We start from the raw sequence: 26,243 nt of genomic DNA, 5'->3' as shown, positions 1-26,243 counted from the left end.
ACACTATTGCCCTATGATTCAAAACGGCTATTGTTGCTGAAAAGCTACAAGTTTGCATGTCTGAATAATGCAAAAACTGAATTATTTGTTTGCATTTGCTTTTTTTCTCCCCATATATTTTCATAATAAAAAAGTGCGTATCGTATCGTATCGAAATCGTATCGAAGTTGTGAGCCCAATATCGTATCGTATCGTTTCGTGAAATTAGTGTATCGGCACACCCCAAATTAATGTGGAATCATTTTACCATTTTGCTATGCATGATTAGCGGCAAAGAATGCACTCTCACTTTGATCGAATTATAAACTGAACTCTCTCTCTCTCTCTTTCTCTCTCTCTCTCTCTCTGTCTCTGTCTCTGTCAGCCATGCACGAGGCATCGCGAAGACTACAGGATTGTCTGGCAGATATGTACGAACCTGAATGGTTTGGCAAGGAGGAGATGGATTCCATGGCAGAGGTGAGATGAAAGGCAGTGTTACTCTCTCTCGCTCTGTCTCTCGCTGTGTGTGTGTGTTCAGCAAAAATAACACGTTTTCAAGCAGGAGAACACAACACAATTGTACGACGAAGTATAAATCATGGGCTTGAGCCATGACACTTATGAGTGGGTCTTCCTCTTTGAGTGTTCGATAGAGACGGAGAGAGAGACACAGAGAGAGACACAGAGAGAGAGCGAGAGAGAGAGTCACAGGGCTCAAATGAATGCATAATAATTCATGAGGGTATTTTATGTCTAAGGATCTCCTAAGTCAACCCCACTTTCTGATCCCTCTTGGAGAACGACAGCAAATCAGGAAACAATTCTCTTCTCTCCTCTTCTCCTCTCCATCTCATTCCAGTTCTATAACTCACTCACATCTTCAGTGGCTTATCTTTTCTGTTTTCATCACTGCATGTTTCTCACCTTCCTTCCAACGCCCCCCATGCATCCACAGGAGATGATAGAGAAAGAGATGGATTATAACTTGGAGGTAAAAGACAGCTGCCCTACCCCTGCCCTTCTTCTTCTGTGGTTAATTACAAGTTGTAGCTGCCCTACCCCTTCTTCTTCTGTGGTTAATTACGAGTTGTAGCTGTAGCTGCCCTACCCATATTCTTCTTCCGGTGGCTAATTACAATGCGTTTTAGCTGCCCTACAGATTTCTTCTTCAGCGGTTCTTTCCCTACGCCTTCTTCGGTGGTTAATTGTTCTAATGAGCTGTTCGGATACTAACACCCAGTAGATTTACAAACCCACTCAGCTCTTTGCTAGTTAGACTTAGGTGTAGGCCTACATGCCTTTTGAAACTCTGTGTGTGTGTGTGCTTGTGTGTGTTTGTCTTGCAGGAGACAGATGTGCTATGGACAGACTATCACGACAAGATCACAGACAACCCTGTGATCTCAATGGACACTTACCTCACCCAGTTCCCTGAAATTAAGGTGTGTGTGTGTGTGTGTGTGTGTGTGTGTGTGTGTGTGTGTGTGTGTGTGTGTGTGTGTGTGTGTGTGTGTGTGTGTGTGTGTGTGTGTGTGTGTGTGTGTGTGTTCTAGTTTTGATCTGGAATGCAGCTCATAACCAGTGTCATGTATTGTATGTCTATCTCTGCCATGCTATCACTATATAATTCACAGCAGATTTGTCTGGCCCCGTTCGGTTGTTTGGATTGGATTTCGCTGCCCCCGAAGTAGTGGGGCACCAATCAGGGCCCAGTATGCAAATATGGGGAGGGTTTATCATTTACTTCTTAAATGTCTCTGGTTTAAACGTTTGCTTCCACCGAAAGCAAGCGTAAAAAGCATTTTCGTCTTACTTGACAACTTATTTATCAAAAGGTCCCATTGCCATCCGGCTTTTCCAACGTAATTCACATTGTGTCACATGAAAACAATTGGACAGAAACAAAGCTGGCAAAGACAGAAGTGACTAAAACATAACATCTTTAAAACCAGTGGTGGAAAAAGTCCTCAAATGTTTTACTTAAGTAAAAGTATCAATACTGCAATGTAGAAGTACTCTGTTACGAGTAAAAGTCCGGAATAAAAAATTTACTTGAGTAAAAGTACAAAAGTATTGGTATCCAAATGTACTTAAAGTACCAAAAGTAAAAGTACTAAAATGTTTGAAAATAGCAGATCTACATGCTCACAACGCGTCGCGTTGTGAGCTTGTAGATCTGCTATTTTCAAATAGCCTAGGTATGAAATAGGGCTAAAGTGGTTAATGTATGTTTTATAATGTAATAATTTATATCTACAAAGTAACTAGTAACTAAAGTTTTCAGATAATTGTAGTGGAGTAAAAGTACAATATTTGCCTCTGAGATGTAGTGGAGTAGAAGTAAAAGTATAGACAATTGGAAATACTCTAGTAAAGTAAAAAAAAAACTCAGTGAGTACATGTACTTTAAATCCACTGTTTAAAACATGTCTCTGTGCCCCCGCAGGCCCGTATAGCAAAGCGTGAGAGGAAGATGACAGACTTTGACAGCGCCAGACATCACTTTGCTTCAGTACAGAAAGGGAAGAAGAAGGATGAAGCCAAGATCGCCAAGGTACAGTGACAGTGTTTGAGAACACTGGTGTTTGTATATTGACTGCTATGCATTTTCTTTATGTACAGTATAAAGAACATAAGTGTAGGGGCACGGTGGCGCAGTCGGTAGTGCTGTCGCCTCACAGCTAGAAGGTCCTGGGTTCCATTCCCACCAGGGACGCTGTGGGCGCTGGGGGCGTGTCTTCTCCTCAGCATCATCAGCGCCCATACCCTAGGTGGGGTTGGCGAAAGGGCCTACTCTGTGTGGAGTTTGCATGTTCTCCCCGTGTCTCCTAGGGTAGCTAGTACCCTCACAAAAACATGCAGTAATCCTGGTCGCTATACCGCCTCCCCCATGACAGCCGGGGCGCCTGATGGAGGGGAAAGGAACTGGTTGGAATAACGTGTTCCTTCCAGGCGCTACGTCCTTCCGGGGAAACTCCCCCCCTGTCAGGTGATAAGAAGGGCCAGTTGGCTCTCATGCATTGAAGGAGGCATGAGCTCGGCCCTGGGCTCCCTAGGCTGGTGTGGGGAGTGTAGCGCCCAGGATCACTTAGAAAATTGGCACCGGGTAAAAAAAGGGCTACAAAATCGTGGGATAAAAAATGTATTAAAAAAAAAGAACATAAATGTGTGAACAGGAATTCGAGTGACTGTTTACATAAATGTGTGTGTGGTGATGGACTTTGCGTTACCTTGCATAATACATGACATAATTTACCTTTTATAATTGAAAGCGGGCGCTTGTCTGGCGTTCTTCTCGATTACTAATCAGCTTATTATTAACATGCCTGTTGGTCTTGCATTGTCGTCTCTCTGTTCCACTTTTTACCTTTGTTCTTCTATGTCTACATCTCTCTTTCTCTCCTATCTCTTCAACTCTATTGTCACATCACAGTTTTACAGGTGTAAAAAGGTGCGTGAAACTCTTTTGCCATACACGTTCCCATTAGCGGTTTTCAGGAAAGAGGGAAGAGAATCGAGATTGAAAGAAAAATAAGGAACATAGATGAGAGGTGTCAAATATTCCTAATAGGAGTAGAGTAAATATATCCGTACATAAGGTGCATGGTTATAAGAACTGGAATGAGGCAGTTAAAATAGCAGCAGACACAGTAACTGATATATACACAAGGTGCATAGTTTAAAGCAGTGGTTTTCAACCTTTTTCATGCCAAGGACCCCTAAATTGATATACATTTGGCCGCGGACCCCCATCTGAAAATGTTGTGCCAGGGACCACCAGAAGCAAAGATTTGAGCTAAAAATGTTCACATTTTCAAGATCTTTCAAAAATAGCAGATCTACAAGCTCATAGCGCGGCACTCGGTGCCGCGCTATGAGCTTGTATATCTGCTGTTTTTGAATAGGCAAAAGCTAAGTGGTTAAAATGATTGTGACGCTATGTTAACTAATTTTGCTGGGGACCCCCTGGTACCCCGTTAAGGACCACCGGTGGTCCCCGGATCACTGGTTGAGAACCACTGGTTTAAAGCACTGTTTCCCAAACACTGAGGTTGGGATCCATTGGTGATTGTTGACACCGAGAGTGAGATTGTACTCCTGACACCAAAGTGTCACTGATCTGACCCAGTCTCGTCGACGACGACAACGCGGCCTATCGCTGTCGTGTCATCGGCATACTTGATGATGACATCGGAGCGGTGTGTGGTAGGGCTGTCAACTTTCCTCAGAAACGAAATTCGAATATTGGTCTTAAAAATTTGCAGATATTCGAATATATTTGAATATTATTATAATAAAAAAATATATATTTATTTTTTCCAAAAATGTTTTTTTTTCTTCTTTTCACGGAAACAGTACAAAAAACAATGTATCGAGTGCTCGGATCTAATAAAACATATCTTTTGTTTGTTTTTATAACTTCATACATAGTTTTTTGTATTGTCCCTGTCAAATAAACATAATAAAAAATTGAAAAAAAGAATGTTAATTTTCTTATTCGAATATACATATTTTCACAATATTCAAATAATATTCGAATATCGAATATTCGTTTGACAGCCCTAGTGTGTGGCCACAGAAGTCGCAGAAGACGGGAACGCAGCGCACTGCCCTGATGGGGCATGGGGGGGGCTCCTGTGTTGAGGGTCAGGGGCTCTGAAGTGACGTTGCCTATTCTCACCCCTCGGCGGCGGTTTTGTCTGGAGGTCCAGGCATCCGGTTGCACATGCTGGCATGCAGGCCTATAGGTCTCTCTCTTGTGTTAAACTTGGCAGGGACTATTTTTGTTGAATGCTGAGCTGTAGTCCACAAAAACCATATACAGTACGTACAGTTTTTGTTCTCCCCCCCTCGCTCATACAGGCGAGAAAGGGCGATGTGAACGGCCATGGAAATTGCATTGTCGGTGGATCCGTTTGCCTAGATCGAGTTAACTCGTTTTTAGGAAAAAAATTTGTTAAAAAAATATATATATATATATATTTTTAATTTTTTAATTTTTTTTATTTTTTATTTGACCCAAAGACCAAGGAGATATGATTTGTCGAAGATCTAGACTCCCATCCACTTCCTTGTTATTGTTAACTTAAAACTTAAAAATGTTGTATCTCAGCTCCTGAGTACTTTTTTTTTTCAATGTAAAAACCCTGGCATGAAAATGCAAAAAATCTGAAATAATTCTGGCAATCAATGTGTTAAGACGAGTCCAACGAGGCACGGGAAGAGATGGAATCTCTCACCAGCCTCTCAAAGTTTTTGCTGACAATATTGGCGAGGGCGGCAGGACTCCAGTCATTCAGGCATGTTACCTTGGGAGTGCTTTGGGGACACAACCTTGGGGATACGACCCGAGTCTCCCCTAGACTAGAGGAAATTCCCTATAGCCCGGGGGGGAGGTATAGATATTAGGCTTCTAGGTCATCAGGCTGAGGTCTGTGAGCCACTCTGCTACACTGACACCTACTGGCTGGTTGGTGTACTGTCGGTGGCGTTCTCACTTCTCTTTATCTTTTCTCTTTCCGCTCCCATGCTTATTTTCCCTCGTTCTCTCTCTATCTACTTTTCTGTCTCTCCTTCTCTCTCTCTCTCTCTCTCTCTGCTCTGTTCTGCTTTCTCCTTGCTTTTCTTCTCATTGTCCTTCCTGCATGCTGCATGTCTAGCCGACTGCCCTGTTGGAAATGGCCGCTCCGAGCTGGGCCCAGGGTTTAATCTCAGCCCACGCCGTGGCACAGAATAACTTGTCAAGAAACCAGGTGAAGTTAATACTTACTAAAAAAAACAATGACTTGAAGGTGGTGTAAGTAATATCTTTTGGTTAACACACAAAGTTTGGCTAATATAGACTAAATACATTTTCATCCAATCAGAATAGAGAACCCATTCATCAGCTTAGCCCATTAAGACCTGGAACGCATCTGTGTCATTTTCGATTTTCTTTGGCTATTCAAAAACGTGTGCAAATCTTTGAATATGTTTATTTATTTTTTTAAGCGAACATTTTTTAACTCTGTTACAACTTCTGGGGGGGTCCCTGGAACAACATATTTTGAGATTGGGGTCCACGGCCAAATACATATCATTTTGGGTGGTCCTTGACGTGAAAAAGTTTGTGAATCACATAAGTTCAAAGATTTGATGAAAAAAAAAATTGCTTTAAAAAACATGTATATTCAAAGATTTGCACAAACCTTCACGATAAAAATAAATAAAAATAGCAGATCTACAAGCTCATAGCACTCAGTGCCGCGCTATGAGCTTGTATATCTGCTATTTTTAAATAGCCAAAGAAATCTGAAAATGGAAAATTTAACCCACTAAGACATTTTAATGGGTTAAATTCTATAGTGTTCAGTCTCTCTTCAGTCTCTCCCCTGATTGGATAAGATTGGTATCCCGATCTGAAAAATACATTTTCGACTAAAGAGCTGAAGAGATGGGGAGACGATGAACGATTATACTATCAGAATATAGAGCTATTAAACACTTATTTTAACAGAAACATATCACTTACACCAACATTAATGTTACCTGCATGCTCCTGCTAACCAATCTCCCCCCGTTTCTGTTTCTGACTTAATAACGGTCTCCCCCCCCCCCCCCCCGTTGACACTATGTAATGTCTGGTAGAAAAAAAAGTGCATTAAAGGGATAGTTCACCCCCAAAATGACTTTTTCTAATCGATGGAGACTTGAATTCATGGATATTTCTTTGGTTTTTGTCGCATTCCTAAGCCAATAATTTGATGACCGGCATCGGTTCCGGTAAGAGACACAAAGGGTCTCCTTTGTGTCTCCTATACCGGAACCGCTGCCTACCGGTCCGCTGGTCATCAAATTATTGGCTTGGGAATGCTTATATATCCATGAATTCAAGTCTCCATGGGGTTGACTAATCGATAGGATTTTTTTTTTTTTTGGGTGAACTATCCCTTTAAAATAATTCTTATAGTACTTTTAACCACGCAACTTTTCTCAGCATAGCTCAGCTGTGTGCTTTACTTATTTCAATTTCCTTGTTTATGTTTGAAACAAGAGACGATGTGGTAACGCTTGATATGATAGGATTCACTCTGTTCTGGTTTTGCATCTAATCGTTGATGAATACTTATAACGATGGTTGTCGTTTTCACACTTCTTCTGGGTGTGTGTGTGTGCGTGTGCGTGTGTGCGTGTGTAGGCGGAGGAGGAGCTGGGAAGAGCTCAGAAGGTGTTTGAGGAGCTGAACGTGGAGTTGCAAGACGAGCTCCCCACCCTGTATGACAGGTACTACTACAAGAGACATTCATTCACAAAACGCTTCTTAGACTCTTCTGGCTTTTTTATTCTTGAGAGGAGCAGAGGATATGAAAAACCAACCCCCCGTAATTTAGGGCCCCACGTCTGCCGGATGATGAATGCCAATTAGACTGCTTAAATTGGACGCTTGCTTAGGTAGACATGCCCTGACAACACCATGAAATACACACACGCTTAAATGCAGTGGTGGAAAGTAACTAAGTGCATTTACTTAATTTCTGTACAATTTTGAGGTATTTGTACTTTACTTGAGTATTTCCCATTTCCAATACTTTTACTTTTACTCCACTACATCTCAGACGCAAATATTGTACTTTTACTCCACTACAATTATTTGAAAACTTTATTTAGTTACTTTGTAGGTATAAATTATTACATTATAAAACATACATTAACCACTTCAGCCCTATTTTATACCTAGGCTATTTGAAAATAGCCGATCTACAAGCTCACAACGCGTCGCACCGCGACGCGTTGTGAGCTTGTAGATCTGCTATTTTCAAATATTTTGTACTTCTACTTTTGGTACTTTAAGTACATTTTTATACCAATACTTTTGTACTTTTACTCAAGTAATTTTTTTATTCTGGACTTTTACTTGTAACAGAGTGTTTCTATATTGCAATATTGATACTTTTACTTAAGTAAAGAATGTGAGTACTTTTTCCACCACTGCTTAAATGTACCAAAACATTTTGTTGTTGATTTGAGGTTTGATACTAAATGGTTTTGCACAAAGAATAAGACCATCCCGAGCAGGGGCGTCAAATCATGAATATTAGCCTAATGCAGGTGTAAGACCATTGTGTTTGTATTGTGTCATAGGTATAATGCATCGTTTTCTATGCATTTCGGGGGTTTTGGGGGCGTTTGACCCTCAAAAAAAGAATTCTGCTTTGCCTTTCCAACATGTTTCCAAACACGTACATTTTAATCATACCAATCGTTTCATTGTCCTCGGAATCATATTCTATTCTTGGGAGTATTTTACGTAATATTTCATATCGCCATGCAACATGTAGTATTATTCTCATTGTGTGTGTGTGTGTGTGTGTGTGTGTGTGTGTGTGTGTGTGTGTGTGTGTGTGTGTGTGTGCGTGTGCGTGCGTGTGTGTGTGTGTGTGTGTGTCCAGTCGTGTTGGCTTGTATGTTAACACATTCCAGAGCATGGCAGGATATCAGGAGATGTTCCACAAAGAAATGGGGAAGGTGAGACAGAATTTTTTCTGCTTTGTGCGTGTGTGTGTGTGTGTGTGTGTGTGCGTGCGTGCGCGGCCATGTGTAATCTCTGCTCCTCCCTGTGTGTCTCCAGCTGAGCCAGAACCTGAATGACATCATGACCAAACTGGAGGAACAGAGAGATGCAAAGTACGTAACAAGCCGTCCTCTTGTTAAGTAACATGTAACTGCTGTCGGGCATTAGTGTTTGATTTTGACACCCGATTTTGATTTAGTTTTAGTCACAGTCTTTTCAATAAAATTCCATCCAGTTTTAGTCATATTTTAGTCACCAGAAATGTTTTAGTTTTTGTCTAGTTTTAGTCGACTAAATCTACAGTTGATTTAGTCGACTATAGCGTATTTTGGCGGTGCCTTGATGGCGTCGTAATGGCTGATTTTACACTTGGTTGCATGCTGAAAATAGCCTAGTTTTTATTTGTTGACGAAATTTTCACTATAATTAGTCTCTGTTTTAGTCATCATAGCTTAGTTTTTATTTATTTTTTATTTATTTTTGGTCAGTAAAAAAAGGTAGTCGACGAACATTTTTCGTCATAGTTTTAGTCGACGAAATCAACACTGTCGGGCATCAACCTTGTATCTCCATATTTGAACTTTCAAAATGTTATGGGTAAATTACTGCCCTACTTCATGGTTACAAACGTAGAATTTTGAGGTCTTTTTTTTTACTTCACTGGAGTTTACTGGAGACATCTCAGAGGCAAATATACTTTTACTCCACTACAATTATTTGAAAACTTTAGTTACTGGTTACTTTGTTGATTTATTATTACAAAACATACGTAAGTAAATCTTTTATTCCGGGCTTTTACTTGTAACAGAGTGCTTCTACATTGCAGTATTGATACTTCTACTTAAGTAAAACATTTGAGTACTTCTTTCCACCACTGGGATACACATGTACGTACATGAACGTATAGAGACGCCAGGATGAAAGTGTGTTTAAACCATTAAGACCTGAAGCCGATTCTACAAATGTCTTCTAAATCCCAACAGTTTTCTGAACAAACGTATGTTTCTATATCAGTGGTGCTCAAACTTTTTCATGTCAAGGACTCCCAAAATTATATGTATTTGGCCACCGAGCCCCATCTCAAAATAGTTTGTTCCAGGGACCCCCCAGGAAGCAAAGATTGTAGTTAAAAATGTTTACTTTAAAACAATATAATATTCAAAGATTTGCACACATTTTCACGATTTTTCAAAAATAGCAGCGAGTGCCGCGCTACGAGCTTGTAGATCTGCTATTTTTGAATAGTCAAAGTGTAAAATAATGCTTTTTTAGCTCAAATCAAAAAGTGACACAGATGCGTTCCAGGTCTTAATGGGTTTTTAAACCCTAGAATGACACAGTGCAGTCAGTAATGTGCTCATATACCAACCCCTCTGCAGAAAGGCTGGTAATGCAGCAGAAATAACAGAAGATTCTGGGAAGAGGTAATTGAACCGCCCTGCCCCCCCCCCCCCGTACGGCCAATGAGACTCGTGCGTCTTATTATTAACCAATGCGTCCTGGTTGGTTGCCGTGTGTCTTGACTCCTCGCTTCCGATTGGTCCTCGCAAGTCTCACTGGGTGGGGCCTGGGGGTTTGTGTTTTGAAGTGGCTCAGCATGCTTGACATGAGCCACATGTTGATAATCAGTTATTGTCCTGCAGAATTTACTAATTAACACAATGTCACCCAGAGAGGACATTATGGAGGTGCATTTGTCCAAATTTGTAATGATAAATACCACGTTGAAATTAATGAATAAATAAAAATTGCGTTGAGCAATTAGGCAACCCTAGGTCAATTGGGCAACCATAGACACAATAATGTATTTATTTCATTGTGTGTGTGGTTTCTTTCCTTCCCCTTTGACGTTTTTATTTATCTCATTGTAATTTGTAAGTATTACATTTTTGGACCAATCGGCTTCCATAGTTACTAACATGCTCTGTACACGTGGGTGTCTGTATCCTGAATCCGTTCCGAAAAACTCATCGGCACATCAAAACATTTCACAGGAGTTCATTTGCTCTGCATCATCATTGCGTGATGATTTGATATCGCTTGATATATATGAAGTATAGGCTATATGAGGTTCCTTCAAAGAACTGACATAGTGTAGCGACAACCCTGCATTAAATGATTAACAAAGTGCCACGGTTATAACTAAAACGATAACAAAAACTAGATGTGAAAAGATAACATTGATAGTTAACTAACTAATACAAATGAGGCTGTAACATGTGTTTGCAAAACTAACCGCAACAAACTAGACTATTTATTTCATACATAAACTCCACTACTTCTACTCCACTACATCTCAAAGGAAAATATTGTACTTTTACTCCACTACAATTATTTGAAAACTTTAGTTACTAGTTACTTTGTAGATTTACTGTAGATTACTATTACAAAACATACATTAACCACTTCAGCCCTATATACATTCCGGCCGTTTGAAAATAGCCGATCTACAAGCTCACAGTAGATCTGCTATTTTCAAATGATTTTTATACATTTGAAAATTTGTGAAATGGGACCTGAGTACTTTTACTTTTGGTACTTTATGTATATTTTGATGCCAATACAGTCCTTTTACTCAAGTCAATTTTGAATTCCGGACTTTTACTTGTTAACAGGGTGTTTCTACATTGCAGTATTGATACTTTTACTTAAGTGAAACATGTGAGTACTTTGTGAGTACTTTGTCCTGTGCAGTTTGGGTGCCACTCTGTGCCCAAACACAACTAAACACTGTTGTTGCTGCTGTGTGAGACTGAAGTCGCCTGTTTACTGTGTTTGTAGCTCTCTGGCGCCCTCTTGTGGTATTAATGATGTACTAAACTTGTCACGCAATGTGGTCAGTAATATTGTCCCCTCCCTCTTCTGTCTCAGTGAGGTCAGTGAGGGAGCCAATCACAGAGAGTCTGCTGACTCACCACCAAAGGTACAGTATGATCAAATGAAAGCCTCTTGTAACTGTCCCTGTCTGTGGGATGATGTTGTTGTTATTACAAAGTCATAAACAGTGTTGCGCCAAGAATGGGTCATGCAACCATTTTTGGGTCATGCAACCATATTTTTATGGGTTGTGAGTGTGTATCCCTTTTTATTTATATTTTTTTACGTTTCTTATATATATTTGTTTTCATTATTATTTTAAAGGATTTTCACAAATAAGAATATCTAGCTTTGCTTTCAGGAAAAAAATGTTTTCCCTTAACCCTTTAAAGGTCACCCCAAGAAAAAAGCATTGGAAAAATTATTTCTTTGCATTTTTTATTTATTTGGGGCAATAGTAACAACTATCAATTATAATTTCTTTAGCAGACCCAACAGTTTTCCAAATATAGGCCTCTACCAAACGGTTGAGATGTCACTTTATGGTAATGGTAAAAGTTTCATGCATATACATTGATTTATATGCATTCACTGAGAAATATGTCTCCCATTATGTTCCCCAGTCTCTTCTGCTTGTGAGAGTTGATCAGCATCATCTGTTTGGTCATCTTCTTCATCACACAGATCATCAAAATAGTCCATTTTTTATTTCAGCACCACTACCTTTACCATTAAATGACAATTCAACCATTTGGTTGAGCATGTTTTTTTAGATAGGAATAAAATCATACTAATACATAAATATAATGAAATAACATTATATGTATTATATTAACAACACTGAATTAGCAAAAGCCCTATTTATCCATAGCAAATAGTACATTTTAATTACTTTAGTTTAGCTTCACTACTTACCATAAAGTGACAAACAACCCGTTTGGTAGAGCATGTTTTCAGAAAATTATTAGACCATTATTAGATTTTTTTTTATTGTATCAAGCTACATAATCAGGTTCAGTAACACCTCTGAGATGATAATATGACAATAAAAAAATCTTACCTCTGAAATTTCAACCAAAAAAATCCTACCTTTCAGGAGTGGATTAATTGATTTTCACTTCCTAAAAAGTGGCTACCTGAGAATCCATGTGACTGGGAAACAGTGACATCTGGTGGACCTTTTTTTGCCATAACATACCTCAACCAAATGGTAGAAAGGGCTCAATCAGGTTGAGTTAAGTTCAGCAATGTTGTCAATGAGAAATAGTGACTTAAAATGTGCTCTACCAATTGGTTGAGCAGACTGTTAAAGGGTTAAAAAACGAAAACGAAAAAAACAAAATTAATTTAAATAATACTTTTGTAAGTTTGGGTCCCGTGAAGACAACAAAATGATCTTTTGGGTCTCAGCTGAAAAACGTTTGGAAACACCTGATACAAAAGATCAAATATAGAGTTTAGCTGCTATCCAGCAGTACAGTCAGTGTTCTGCTGCTGTGCTGACCAGCCAGTCGCTTCATTGGAGCAAAATGGGGGTTCTTGCACAAGGGCCATCTTGACAGTAGATATTAAGGGAAGGGGAGAGTGGGTGTGATTCTCTCCCTGCACAGCTGGGGTTTCTGAGCAGGGGATTCAAACCGGCAATCCCTCTTGTCCATCTCCTCAAGTTTGCTTATCTAACCTGTAGGCGATCAGTATTGTGTGTTTGTGTACTACTATTTGGATAATACTACTGTAATGCAGCTATTGATTTATACTATAGAGCACCAAAGTCTGACGTAATTTACACATCCTACCTGGTCGCGGTTTTTCCCCCCCGTTCTGAATTTAATATCGCGTCAAATAAGAACTGTGTTCCAAAAATAAACAAATGACCCCGGCGGTTTGACTCTTATGGATATGAACCATCAACTGACGGTGAGAAAACGCTAATGTTACTTCCGACGAATTAGTAAAATTTTCGCCAGAAACTGACTGTTTCAAATATGAGTGACTGACTATCATAAACGATACAGAGCCACCTCCCTGACAATATCGCCGAGACAGTTTGTTTTGGACCACAATTCTTATATGAGACGATTCTTAGTGTTATTCTCCATAGGTAAATTACTTTACGAACCTGGGGATGGACGAGTGACGTCAGGACTTCTGTACTCTATTGTATTCATTTTGATACTATGTAGTCCCACTACTACTACTACTACTACTTCTACTAATAATAATAACAACAACAGTAATAACAATACAAAACGTCAACACCTACAACTATCAAGTTGTGGTTACTAACTGCATGGTGTGTGTGCGTGTGTGCGTGTGTGTGTGTGTGTGTGTGTGTGTGTGCGTGAGTGTGCGTGCGTGGGAACTTCACTTCTTGTGCATGCACGCATGTGGATGTGTGTGCATGGGTGTCTGTCTGCATGCATGCGTGTGTGTGTGTGTGTGTGTGTGTGTGCGCCTGCATGTGTACCCCTCAGAGGCCCAGTCAGCCCAGTCTGAGGCCCGGTCCGCCGCCAAACCGGCCGCCTCCACGTCCGACCTCCACCCCCAACCAGGATGAAGACGACCTTTCTGGCGACGAGGCTTCTTCGCCGCCCGACACGTACACGCACCCTGTCGCCGCGGTGGCGGCGCCGCCGCAGGTCAGCAGGTCACCTCTCTCCTGTCAGCGTCGCACACGGCCCCTCTCTAGAGGCCCATTTACCACCAAAATAACTTTGGTTCTCCTCAGTCAGAACTGGTTCCGTTCTAGATTCCTTGGAACCGTGGCGCTTTCACGGAAACCTGGCCGCGAACCGTTTGGTACGCAAATCCTACAAATGGTCTCCTAAGTAGGCGCCGGCGTCTGGCGACAAATCTCGCAAACGTCCTATGTTTACCTGCTAGATCCCGCGAGAGTGTGTTGCTGGGACAGAAAGGTGAAAGGTTGATAATAAAGTAGATTTAATAAATAAAGACCCGATTTGTCTCCCTGAAAAGGGCATTTTAGTATGAAAATCTCGGGAATCTTGTGTGGCTTGTGGCGATCGGGTCCCTGCTCTCAGCTAAGGGGTCCTTGGCCTGAAAAACGTTGAAGACCTCCAGGCTAGTGGATAAGACGTTTGGCTTTAGTGTACCTTTCCATGCGGGAGACACGGGTTCAAATTTCAGGCGTTGCACAGGTCTCTCTCACTGATGCTTTTCTTTTTGAACCGCACCCTCATCTCACCATAGCTGTTTCTATTTGTTACCGCTGCACGGAAAAGGCGCCATCTTGGGATTCATGGGAGGTAAGCGTGTCCTGCTGTAAACAATAAACATCTTGTGTCATGTGGAGCTCATCCACTAGCCTGGCATGGCCAGACTAATATCACTGCGTAGATATTAGTCTTGAATCTCTGTGTGGAACCTGCGTTTCCGAGGGGCAAATAAAAAAAAATGCCTCCGGTGATAAAACCGGAGGCATTTTATGAAAGAGGAGTATGAAAGAAAGCTCTTTTCCTATAATAATAAACTTATTTTGTCACCCTCCCTCTCTTGGTTTTGTGACACCCTACGCAACCCCTGATCTGCGTCTCCCATTATACCCTTTAAACCAAAATTCTCCTTGGGGGCTGGGCGGGACGCCGCAATTGCCCCCCCATCATGTCAACCTTATCCCACACCCACCTGCGCCTTCCATTCCATCCAAACCCCATCCTACCCTATTATTATGCTTCGTCCACCAAAACCCCCCCCCAAAAAACCCAGACCTCCCAGCCGGAGCAGCCCTCCTCCGCGGGGCAGGATGACGATGAGTACCAGTACCCGCCCCAGGAAGCTCAAGGCGGCTGGGACGACGAGGGCACGTCGTCGTCAGCAGCAGCAGCAGCAGCAGCAGCCCCCCAGGGCTATGCCCCCCAGGCAGGGTCTGGCTGGGGCGATGAAGAAGAGACGCCCCCTGGCGAGCCCAGGGAAGCCTGGAACGACGGTGGCGCTCCGCCTGAATCCTACGCACAGCCCAACTGGGATGATGAGGCAGGGCGGGAAGGCTGGGGTCTGAATAGAGTAGAAGTAGAACACTGGTTCTCACAACCTTTTTTTAATTTAAGGACCCCCCCCCACCCCCCCCGCAGCCTGGTATGCGTCATTTGATACATTTTTGGTGTTGATAATTTTCACACTGAGAGTGTCCATTTGGTTTCATTTGGTTCCATTTGTACAGTCTTGGAGTTACAGACCCTTAAGGGTCCGGTCCATCTGGTTCCTAACTATGAATCAGTGCACGTGCGCAAAAAAAAACGCGTTCTGTGCGGATTTTGTTCGTTTATTTTTGGTTTTTGGTTACTTTATTTCGGTTATAGGGTTAGGGTTAGGTTAGGGTTAGGTTATTTAATTCTTATTTTTTGCCTGATTTTACTGATTTATTATCAAAACATTTACTAAATAATGCTGCGCAAATATATTATATATAATTTGCAAAATTCCCATCATTTCCCAGCATAACATTTGGGAAGGCTTAGCCTACCCTAGCCTTCATTACCCGCCGCCTATGGTCGCCGGACCCCGCGTTGAGAACCAGTGGAGTAGAAAACATTACAGTAAAGTTGTCAAATAATTGTAGTAGAGTAAAAAGTATATTTGCCTCTGAGATTTTACTCTAGTGGAGTAGAATTAAAAGTATGGAAAATTGTACTGAAGAAAGTAAAAAATACCTCCAAAATTGTACAGTTCTTGAGTACACGTACTTAGTTAATTTACACCACTGGCAGGGGTTCCCAAACCTTTTCAGCTCGATACCCCAAAAGATACGTACATTTGGTGTCTCCCCGTGACCCAAACTTACAAAAATACATTGTGAATCAAAGAATTGTTTTACAAAATGTTTGCATTTTTTAAATTGTTAATCTTGAAAATCCTTTGAAATATTAACTTCAAGCAAATGTGGGAAACGTACTTTCTTTTTTTAATTATATATATATTATATTATATAATAACATTACTTGACCATTTCTGGGATTTCCTTCCACATTTTAACCAGATTTCTTCTCGTTCTCTCCTGGTGTAGGAGGTGGTGACCAACGGTTCCGACGGAGAATTACCACCAGGATTCGTCTTCAAGGTCGGATTCTTATTAACCCTGATTAAAAGCAGTCGAGATTAACCCATCAACGCACTATTAAAAAATAGCAGATATACAAGCTCATAGCGCGGCACTATCTTTAAAAAATCGTGAAGATTTGTGCAACTCTTTGAATATGTATTTTTAAAGCGAACATTTGTAACTCAAATCTTTGCTTCTGAGGGGGTCCCTGGAACAAAATATTTTGAGAACAGTATGTTGCTATATCAGCGGTGCTCCAACTTTTCCATGTCAAGGACCCCATGATGTATTTGGCCGCACATATATATATTCAAAGATTTGCACAAATCTTTTTTTTTTGCAGATCTACAAGCTCATAACTTGGCACTGAGAGCCTGTAGATCTGCTAATTTTTTTTATAGCCAAAGAAATCTTAAAATTGCACAGATGCGTTCCCGGTCTAAATGGGTTAAATATGGTCCAATGTTTTGAATAATAAAGACATTTCCAAGTCCTTAAATTAAAAGGTTTCTGAATGACAGAAAAGGTCTTGAAAATACGGTATAAGCCTAACCTCTGGAAAGGTCTCCCAGAGGGCAACAACCTCGGTGGCGTCATTTAAATCTCTTAAAGATATATATTTACTTTTATAGAATAGAACCTTTACCCTTTCAATGTGTAGTTTTGCTTGAACATTTTATTGTCTATATTATAAGTTGCATATCTATTTAAATTGCTTGCTGTTTAAAGCACTTGCTTAGTTTTGTATTGTAAAGCAATTTGTAATATCTACCCTAGGGCTGCCCTGGTCTGACCAAAGCCAATCTGGGAACCCATCGTCAAAAAAAGAGCAAAGAACAGCGCCCTCTGCTGTTTTTTTTCCTGCAGTAGCGCGGCTGGAATCTGTTCTTGAGAGATTATAACAATGCATTAACATAATCTAAAACCTATACGTTCTGTATATCGTTTGTCCAGGCAAAGGCGGTGCACGACTACGCGGCGACAGACGGAGATGAGCTGGAGTTGAAGGCTGGCGATGTCGTGCTGGTTATGGCCTTTGACACTCCTGACGAACAGGTCAGTGTGTGGTGCATCACATTTACAGAAGCCAACTGACCAGTACTCAAATGTTTTACTTAAGTAAAAAGTATCTGAGAGCTTGTAGATTGTCTATTTTCAAATAGCCTAGACATAAACTAGGGCTAAAGTGGTTTAATGTTTGTTTTATAATGTAATAATTTATATCTGCAAAGTAACTAGTAACTAAAGTTTTCAAATAATTGTAGTGGAGTAAAAGTACAATATTTGCCTCTTGAGATGTAGTGGAGTAGAAGTAAAAGTATAGACAATTGGGAAAAGTACCTCAAAATTGTACTTCGGTAACATACTTGAGTAAATGTACTTGGTTTTACTGTGTATTCGCAGGATGATGGCTGGCTCATGGGAGTGAAGGAGTCTCACTGGTTGGAACATAAAGATCTGTCGATCAAGGGCGTGTTCCCCGAAAACTTTACTCAGAAGATTTGAGACGAGCGGTTTTCCGTCAACGAACCCCCCCCCCAGCCCCCCCCCCCCAGCCCCCCCACCCCCTTCACTTCTCTGTCCCCAAAAATCCTTGGAACATCTTGTCTGGAAAGACAACGGTCAAATCGGCACAAACATGTGGCTCTCTGAATTGAAATGTTAACCGGTACGGAGTGGGATTAGAATTGTAAGTTGAAATACACGTTATTGCGTTATTGTTTGATTTATGTTTGAGGTTTACATTGTTCTCGTGGAGTGGGGTTAGAAAACAGTGCCAGTTCTGTACACACACACACACACACACACACACACACGCGTACGCACACGCACGCACGCACGCACGCACGCACGCACGCACGCACGCACGCACGCACGCACGCACACACACACACACACACACACACACACACACACACACACACACACACACACACACACACACACACACACACACACACACACACACACACACACACACACAGTGGTGGAAAAAGTACTACCTTTTTTTACTTAAGTATCAATACTGCAATGTAGAAATACTCTGTTACAAGTAAAAGACGAGAATTCAAAATGTACTCGCGTACAAGTACAAAAGTATTGGTATCAAAATGTACTTAAAGTACCAAAAGTAAAAGTGCTCATTATGCAGAATGTCCCATTTCACAAGTTTTCAAATGTATTAAATGTGTAACAATCTTTTGAAAATAGCAGATCTACAAGCTCACAATGCGACGCATTGTGAGCTTGTAGATCGGCTATTTTCAAATGCCTGAAATGTATAGGGCTGAAATGGTTAATGTCTGTTTTGCTACAATAATCAAAAGTAACTAGTAACTAATGTTTTCAAATAATTGTAGTGGAGTAAAAGTACAATATTTGTCTTTGAGATGTAGTGGAGTAGAAGTAAAAGCACTGAAAATACTCAAGTAAAGTAAAAAATACCTCAAAATTGTACTTAAGTACACAGTACTTGAGTAAATGTACTTAGTTACTTTACACCACTGGACACACAGACATACACGCACACGCACACGCACACGCACACGCACACACGCACACGCACACGCACACATACAGCTATACAATATCAAAGCGTTTTTAGTTAAGAGGTGATGGGATGTAAAAAAAAAATTTATGACCCAAATCATCAGCATGTTTCTGTTATGTTACGCGAGTCACGACTTAATTATAAGTTTTCTCATCAGAAACCAAATATGTTATTAGCAATAAAAGGGGAATATGGAACTCATGAATGTACTGTGCTACTTTAAAACACGTTATGTAATGTCATAGGATTTTTGGACAGTTGACACCTTTTCACAGTTCCTTGCATGACACACACATTTGACTTGTTATTGTGAGTTGTTACTTTTGAGTACATTAAGACCGGGAACGCATCTGTGTCATTTGAAGATTTCATTGGCTATTCAAAAATAGCAGATATACGAGCTTGTAGATCTGCTATTTTTGAAAAATCTTGAACATTTTTGCAAATCATTATATATTTTTTTAAAGCGAACATTTTCAACTCAAATCTTTGCTTTCGGGGGGATCCCTGGAACAAAATATTTTGAGATGGGGGTCCATGGCCAAATACATATCATTTTGGGGGTCCTTCACATGAAAATATTTTAAGAACCACTGTTATAGCAACATAGGTTTTTCAGAAAACTGTTAGAATTTAGAAAACATTTATAGAATCCCCTGAAGCAAAGATTTGAGTTACAAATGTTCGCTTTAAAAAAATATATATATATATTCAAAGATTTGCAAAAAGATTTGCAAAAATGCACTCGGTGCCGCGCTATGAGCTTGTATATCTGCTATTTTTGAATAGCCAAAGAAATCTAAAAATGACACACAGCTATAGCCTGATTTCTACTCGGCCGTACGATCACGGCCGTGCCGAACATAGCCGGCCTACAAGCTCACAACGCGTCGGCATCGTCTGAGCTTGTCGATCTGCTAAAACATGTTTGCGCACGGGACACTGTCGTATGATGGAGTATAAATTATGCATACATACAAATTAGGGATGAGACGATAATCGTCATTATCGTTTATCGTGACAAAAAAATAAACGCTCACAATAATCTTATCGCAGAGATTTAAATTTATCGTGAAATTGTCCTCCGTCATACACTACTGTAGGATGAATTAGCTTTTGTTGAGCTGAAAATTCAGTACCACTTAAACCCTCTATACTTGATAAGACGGACTTGTAAAGAGCGCATTTGGTACGCTCTTAGTTCACACTACACACATCGATCCCCCCAAGAATAGGGATGCTGGGGGTTCAAGTGGTAAACAAAAGTGACATTTTGAGTTTTAAGCATATTTTGATGATCGCGATAATCGTTAATCGCAATTGTTTTTGCCATAATAATCGTGTCATGTCATTTTCATGTCGTCCCATCCCTAATACAAATATGTCACCTGGTTTGGACAGCGTGGTCATCTTCCTCAGCAATGGCTGTTGGCTGGGCTTAAACCTGCCAGAGGAAACATTTCTTTATCTTTATCTCAGTGGCCATTTGGAGTTTGTCATTTGAACTAAATGTGATTTAGTCATGTTAAAGGTAGGGTAAGTGATATTTTTGGGTTAAAACAAAAAGTATTTTGTTAAAAGGTTAAAGCACTATATTCTGATAGTAATCATTGCTATAGAGTGTTTGTCTCTCCAGCTCTTTAATAATCAGAAAATACATTTTCCGGTAGGTGTCAAAATCTCAGCCAATCAGGAGAAAGTACCCATTTTTAAGCTTCATTTTATATAGTGTTCCAGTTCCAATTTTGCCCGCTCATTTCTTAGTGTCATCTCTTCCAATTTCACTTGTTTAATCTATATCCTGATTGAGTTCTCTATCCTGATTGGATAAAATTGGATTTGTTTTTTCCCCTCTGTTTTATAAAGAGCTGGAGAGACATGGAGACTCCTTTTACTGAACAAACACTCTATAGCAATGAGTACTATCAGAATATAGAGCTATTTAACACTTATTTTAACCAAAGAAAATCACTTACCCTACCTTTAACTTTGCTTTGTTTTGTTCAACTCTATCATCAAACGGGACGAAGCAGAGACTTCTTGACTCCCACACTGTAACTATAACTTTGATATAGATCGGCGGTTCTCAAACCAGTGGTCCGGGGACCACCAGTGGTCCTTGAGGGGTTCCAGGTGGTCCCCAGCTAAATGATGGAGAGTTGGTATAACCAAATGGACCCTTATAGATCTTTAACTCTTGACCGTGTGAAATGAAACCAAATGGACCCGTAAGGGTCCATTTGGTTTCATTTTACGCTCTCAAGAGTTAAATGATTGTTAAACATCTGCATTACTTAATTAAAGAATTGTTATTTTGATCAATGTTTGCATGTTGTCTCTCCTATGGTACCAACATCAATACAGCATGGATGGAATTGTGGACAAAATCGTAACCAACGATAACAAAATATTCGAAGTCTTGGGTCTCATCAAACGGTGGTTCCGTGGCTCAAATGGTGAATAAATAATGGACCTTGACATGAAAAGGGTTGAAAACCAATGATATAGATAACTCTGTATGCACCAAAGTAGAGATATGGTGTATCTCTTTTAGCAATAATAAAAAATACAAAAATGTTCCTAACAAAATGTGACACAAGGTTCCCATTATGCTCTCTGGGGCTGGACTTATGTCATTTTAATGGATTCCTGGACCGGTATAGGCGTTTAACACTGGATCAGAGCTCAGCTTTAGAGTGTATTTAATGTAGATTATCAATGTTAGGCTGTGATGTTAGACTTGCAGCCCAAATCCGATTCTTGGCCTGTCCCGATTGGAATCTGACTTTTTTTTCTGAAGTCTGAACAGCAAATAAACACACAAAAACAGATCTTTGTTAATCAGATTTGAACCACATTCCTAGATGGTTTGAAATGGGATTCAATTCTGATTTCCAAAGAGTCTCAGACAGTCCACTCGGACACTGATGTCTGAAATATATTTGGTTAATAGACAATCTATAAATAGCCGATCTGCAAGCTCATAACGTGTCACATCACGACGCACTGTGAGCGTGTAGATCTGCTATTTTCAGCGAGCGACACCGTCCTACGACGGAGTTTAAGTTAAGCACTGTGTCATTATATGTTGTTACCACTATAGAGCAACCAATGCAGATCATGGCAGGATACACAAATCCAATCTGATCTGCAAACAGTGTGGACAGTGTCCTATAAGATTTGCCTGCAGTCTGAACAAAGCCTATATAAACAGGGATCTTCAACAGGGGGTCCGGGACCCCTAGGGGATCCTCAGAGTTACTACAGGGGGGGGGTCGCCAAATCTTTGTGTGATAGGATAATCTTTTGACATTAACCGCCTAGCATGACCTATTCTGAGGAAAACTTTAGCCAACAATAGCAGATCTACAACGCCTCCGCTGTGAGATCGGCTATTTTTGGCAAAGAGGTTTGGTGTAGATGGAAAAAAGAGCAGACCAAGTACAGCGCCAAAGGTCAAGTTTACTAAGTATTGAAGGTTTAAGTGGTTAAATGTCTGAAAATACACATAAAAAAACAACAACACAACACTGATGACAGTGCTGTCAAACAAGTCTATGAATCTATCTATGAAATCAATGAAAAAGTTTAATCTGCAACACAATTTTATACAATATGTAGTGGGGGGTCCCTGCTTCATCTCTCTCTCAGCAAAGGGGGTCCTTGTCTATAATGATATCTGAATGTACTGTACATGTATCTGTACTGGAATGGGCTTCAGTAAAGACAAGTAAAGCATTTGCTGAGTTTTAACAGGCTTTAATATACCTTTGGCCATGTCAGAGAGAGAGTGATGATGGCCATGCTCAGCCCCAAGTCAAGCCAATTACGATATCTTTAGCCTCATAGTTTATTTTTAGTTAGTTTATTTTGATCCACATCAACAATTACACAAAACGTACCACACTATAATCCAATAGTTCATGTTGATTGATCAAAAAGGCATAGGCTGAAGCTCAAAGCTTATTTGTGCCCATCCTTCCTACATGTTGATTTAACTTAGTTACATCATTTATAAAGTTCATATTGTATGAACACTCAAAATATTTCGTAATTACATTCAAGATGTTACGTTGTTTGTAGTAATCGATCACTCGAAAAAATACAATATATACACCCATGTCTTCATTCTTATACACATATATACACCCGAATGCGTGCATATACCCATATACACCATTCTAATATCATACCGTTATATACAAACGCCAACACTACCACATCACACCATACCCCTCAATCCATCAATTTCCTAGTTATTACACATATATATGTCAGTATGTATCTCAGTATAACCTGCCAACATATTAGATATAGCATAATATTATTATAGCGTAATTGCCTAAATGGGGTCCGGGGACCCCCAGGGGTACTTGAGGGGGTTCCAGGGGGTACCCAGCAAAACGTGCTAAATATAGCATCAGAATAATTTTGACCTTTTATACTTTGGCTATTCAAAAATAGCAGATATACAAGCTCATAGCGCGGCACCCAGTGCCAAATCTTTGAATGTATATATTTTTTAAGCGAACATTTGTAACTCAAATCTTTGCTTCTGGGGGGTCCCTGGAACAAAATATTTTTAGATGGGGGTCCGCGGCCAAATACATATAATTTTGGGGGTCCTTGACATGAAAAAGTTTGAGAACCACTGGCCTAAGTAATAGTGGCTTTTCATTTCTTCATTTCTGAAAACCTTAAAAATATTAGGAAATTATGCTATGCAACGATATCCTGATACAAAACAAAGATTAAAGGCAGACTGTATAGGCCTACTCTGGGAATTAAGTTATTGGAAAACAAACACTGGATGAATGCTGTACCATGATGTTACAGGGCATGAAGCCATCACAACGATCTGTTGGATCAAATCGGTGTCATTAAAGATGAATACAAAAACATGCATGTTCTTATTGTTATTGTTTAGACTTGTCCTCTTTACTTTGTGGTGGTTTTGTATGTACATGACTGTGTGTGTGTCATACTTGCCAGTTAATGGGAATGTGAATCACATTTTGAGGTCAACATTAAATGGTGTTCATTGCTCAAAAACGACTGATTTACCAACATTTCACTGTATCTCATGAATCAAACAGTTCTAGGGCTATAGGTTTGCAGTTCGTTTTGTCCAGCAAACTGACATTGTTCAACAGAAGTTAATGTTCTGAAGGTTTAAAGACATAATTATAAGTTGAAGGTAAGAATGTGAAATGTTAAGTCTTTGTGCACCTGCAAGCTCAAAGCCACTGGGATCTTCCTAACTTTTGATTTCTATATTCACCACTGATCTGTACTCCCATTATACAACACCAGGTGGCAGTATTAGTTTAGAACTGGCCATGATTTAGATTAGAAGTAAAGATGGCCAAATTAATTTAGATTGTATCCACAAGTTTCCTAGGTTGTGGGCATCACTTCCTGTCGATTTCACTGTCATTGGATATCATTGGATTTCATTGGATTTCATTGGATCAAATCGACAGGAAGTGATGCCCACAACGCCCTAGGAAACTTGTGGATAGGATGTAAACAAATACAAGACAGGTGGGCACTAGGGACATCTGGGCACCATATTTTTGGAGTGACTGGGCACCATGGATGAGTGGGCACCTTGAGAGGCGGGCACCAAGGACAACTGGGCACCAAAACCATCTGGGCACAAGGGACATGTGGGCACCTGGACGAGTGGGCACTTAGGGGTGGCGATAACTGGGCACCTGGACGAGTGGGCACCTGGAGAGGTGGGCACCGGGATAACTGGGCACTAGGACGAGTGGGCACCTGGACGAGTGGGCACTTAGGGGACGATAACTGAATTAGGATTCGTTAGGATTCGTGTCTAGCCCTGAAACATGACTGTCATACCATGACAGTCATGGTGTCGATTCTTTCACATTGCCATCTCTCACATAAACATAAACGTTCAGATTTCAAATATAAAGTGCTTACCACCGAGCCACGGATGTTACAAGGCGATGCGGACCGCGATGAGTACCCGTATCTCCCGCATTGTTCAATAAAAAGCATTTTAATCCCATCGCCGGCCATTTTTTTTTTTTTTTTTTTTTTTTTTGTAATGTATCAGAGTGCAATACACCTCCCAACCATTAGTGTCGCATGGTTGAAAGTATCGGAGACAATTTGGAGAAAATGGCCGGCGATGGGATTAAAATGCTTTTTATTGAACAATACGGGAGATACGGGTACTCATCGCGGTCCGCATCGCCTTGTAACATCCGTGGCTCGGTGGTAAACACTTTATATTTGAAATCTGAACGTTTATGTTTATGTGAGAGATGGCAATGTGAAAAAATCGAACACAACTTTAGACCTGGGGGACTCGGCACCATGACGCTTGTATACAAGCGTCATGTGAACCATGGCTACATAGGGTGCGTTCGGAAATACAGCACTGAGCGCACTGGCCAATACAAACTAATAGGCGAGTGCGCTCCGGTGTGCAATATCCGAACGCACCCATAATAGCATGCTGCGCTGTTGTTGGTAAGTGATATTAACCCACTGTTCTTTAAACCAAACACAACACAACAAATGCGGTCAAAAGTCCGCTGCTTGAACCCCAAAACAACTAGGCTACATCCACAACACCTGGCTGGCTGGATTGATGGCCATGCAGTGGCAGCCAGAGCATTGGAGCGTTCACAAACGTGCCATCAGGACCAAGACCAACAAACGATGTTGAAGCAGTGCGATGACTGCGATCTCGCCTACCCTAGAAAAAAACACTGACCGAAAAAAAGGAGAGAAAAAAAATAAATAACCCGGCTCGCAGCCTGATTATCAAACTGAGAGGCAGGCCTGCGGTTTATGGTTTGGAACCAAGCTATAGGCTGCTCGTCCATTAATTGTCTCCTCGTCCATTCACAGGCAGGCAGACAATCACCACTGTATTCATTCAGTAGAGCAGGGGTCTTCTACAGGGGGTCCTCAGAGTTACTACAGGGGGTCCGCCAAATCTTTGTGATAGGATTTTTTATTTTACCTTAACCACTTGAACCCTAGCATCCCTTTTCTGAGGAGAACGCCTCGCAGCGCGAGGCGTTGTGAGCTTGTAGATCTGCTATTTTTGGCAAAGAGGCTATAGGTGTGTAGAGGGAAAAAAGAGCAGACCACGTAAACAAATGTTGAATCTGAAACACAATTTTATACAATATAGAGGGGGTCCCTGCTTCATCTCTCTCTCAGCTAGGGGGTCCTTGGTCTGAAAACGTTGAAGACCCCTGCAGTAGAGCGACCGTGACCCTCGCCCGTGGGGATGCCCC

The 26,243-nt window shown here is 40.7% G+C and overlaps 1 protein-coding gene across 3 annotated transcripts in view; it reads left to right on the top strand.

Moving 5' to 3' along the window:
• The window catches only part of bin1b (bridging integrator 1b), a 44,236-nt gene extending 25,075 nt beyond the window's left edge, over positions 1 to 19,161 (top strand). For 2 of the 3 annotated variants that reach the window (XM_080422658.1, XM_080422657.1), the window contains 11 exons: positions 365 to 459; positions 1,329 to 1,424; positions 2,429 to 2,536; positions 7,160 to 7,245; positions 8,412 to 8,487; positions 8,591 to 8,646; positions 9,913 to 9,957; positions 11,405 to 11,456; positions 16,374 to 16,427; positions 17,364 to 17,465; positions 17,814 to 19,161. In XM_080422658.1, the coding sequence (XP_080278784.1) occupies positions 365 to 459; positions 1,329 to 1,424; positions 2,429 to 2,536; positions 7,160 to 7,245; positions 8,412 to 8,487; positions 8,591 to 8,646; positions 9,913 to 9,957; positions 11,405 to 11,456; positions 16,374 to 16,427; positions 17,364 to 17,465; positions 17,814 to 17,915 (872 nt within the window). In that variant the 3' untranslated portion in view covers positions 17,916 to 19,161. The remainder of the gene's footprint in view (positions 1 to 364; positions 460 to 1,328; positions 1,425 to 2,428; positions 2,537 to 7,159; positions 7,246 to 8,411; positions 8,488 to 8,590; positions 8,647 to 9,912; positions 9,958 to 11,404; positions 11,457 to 16,373; positions 16,428 to 17,363; positions 17,466 to 17,813) is intronic. The other variant, XM_080422659.1, reaches the window with a different exon arrangement.
• The last annotated feature ends 7,082 nt before the right edge of the window (positions 19,162 to 26,243 follow it).

Source organism: Gymnoscopelus braueri, assembly GCF_963280865.1.
Source record: "Gymnoscopelus braueri genome assembly, chromosome: 24".
In the NCBI taxonomy this organism is placed as follows: Eukaryota; Metazoa; Chordata; class Actinopteri; order Myctophiformes; family Myctophidae; genus Gymnoscopelus; species Gymnoscopelus braueri.
The sequence above is the reverse complement of the archived record's forward strand: the minus strand, read 5'-3'. Positions and strand labels throughout refer to the sequence as shown.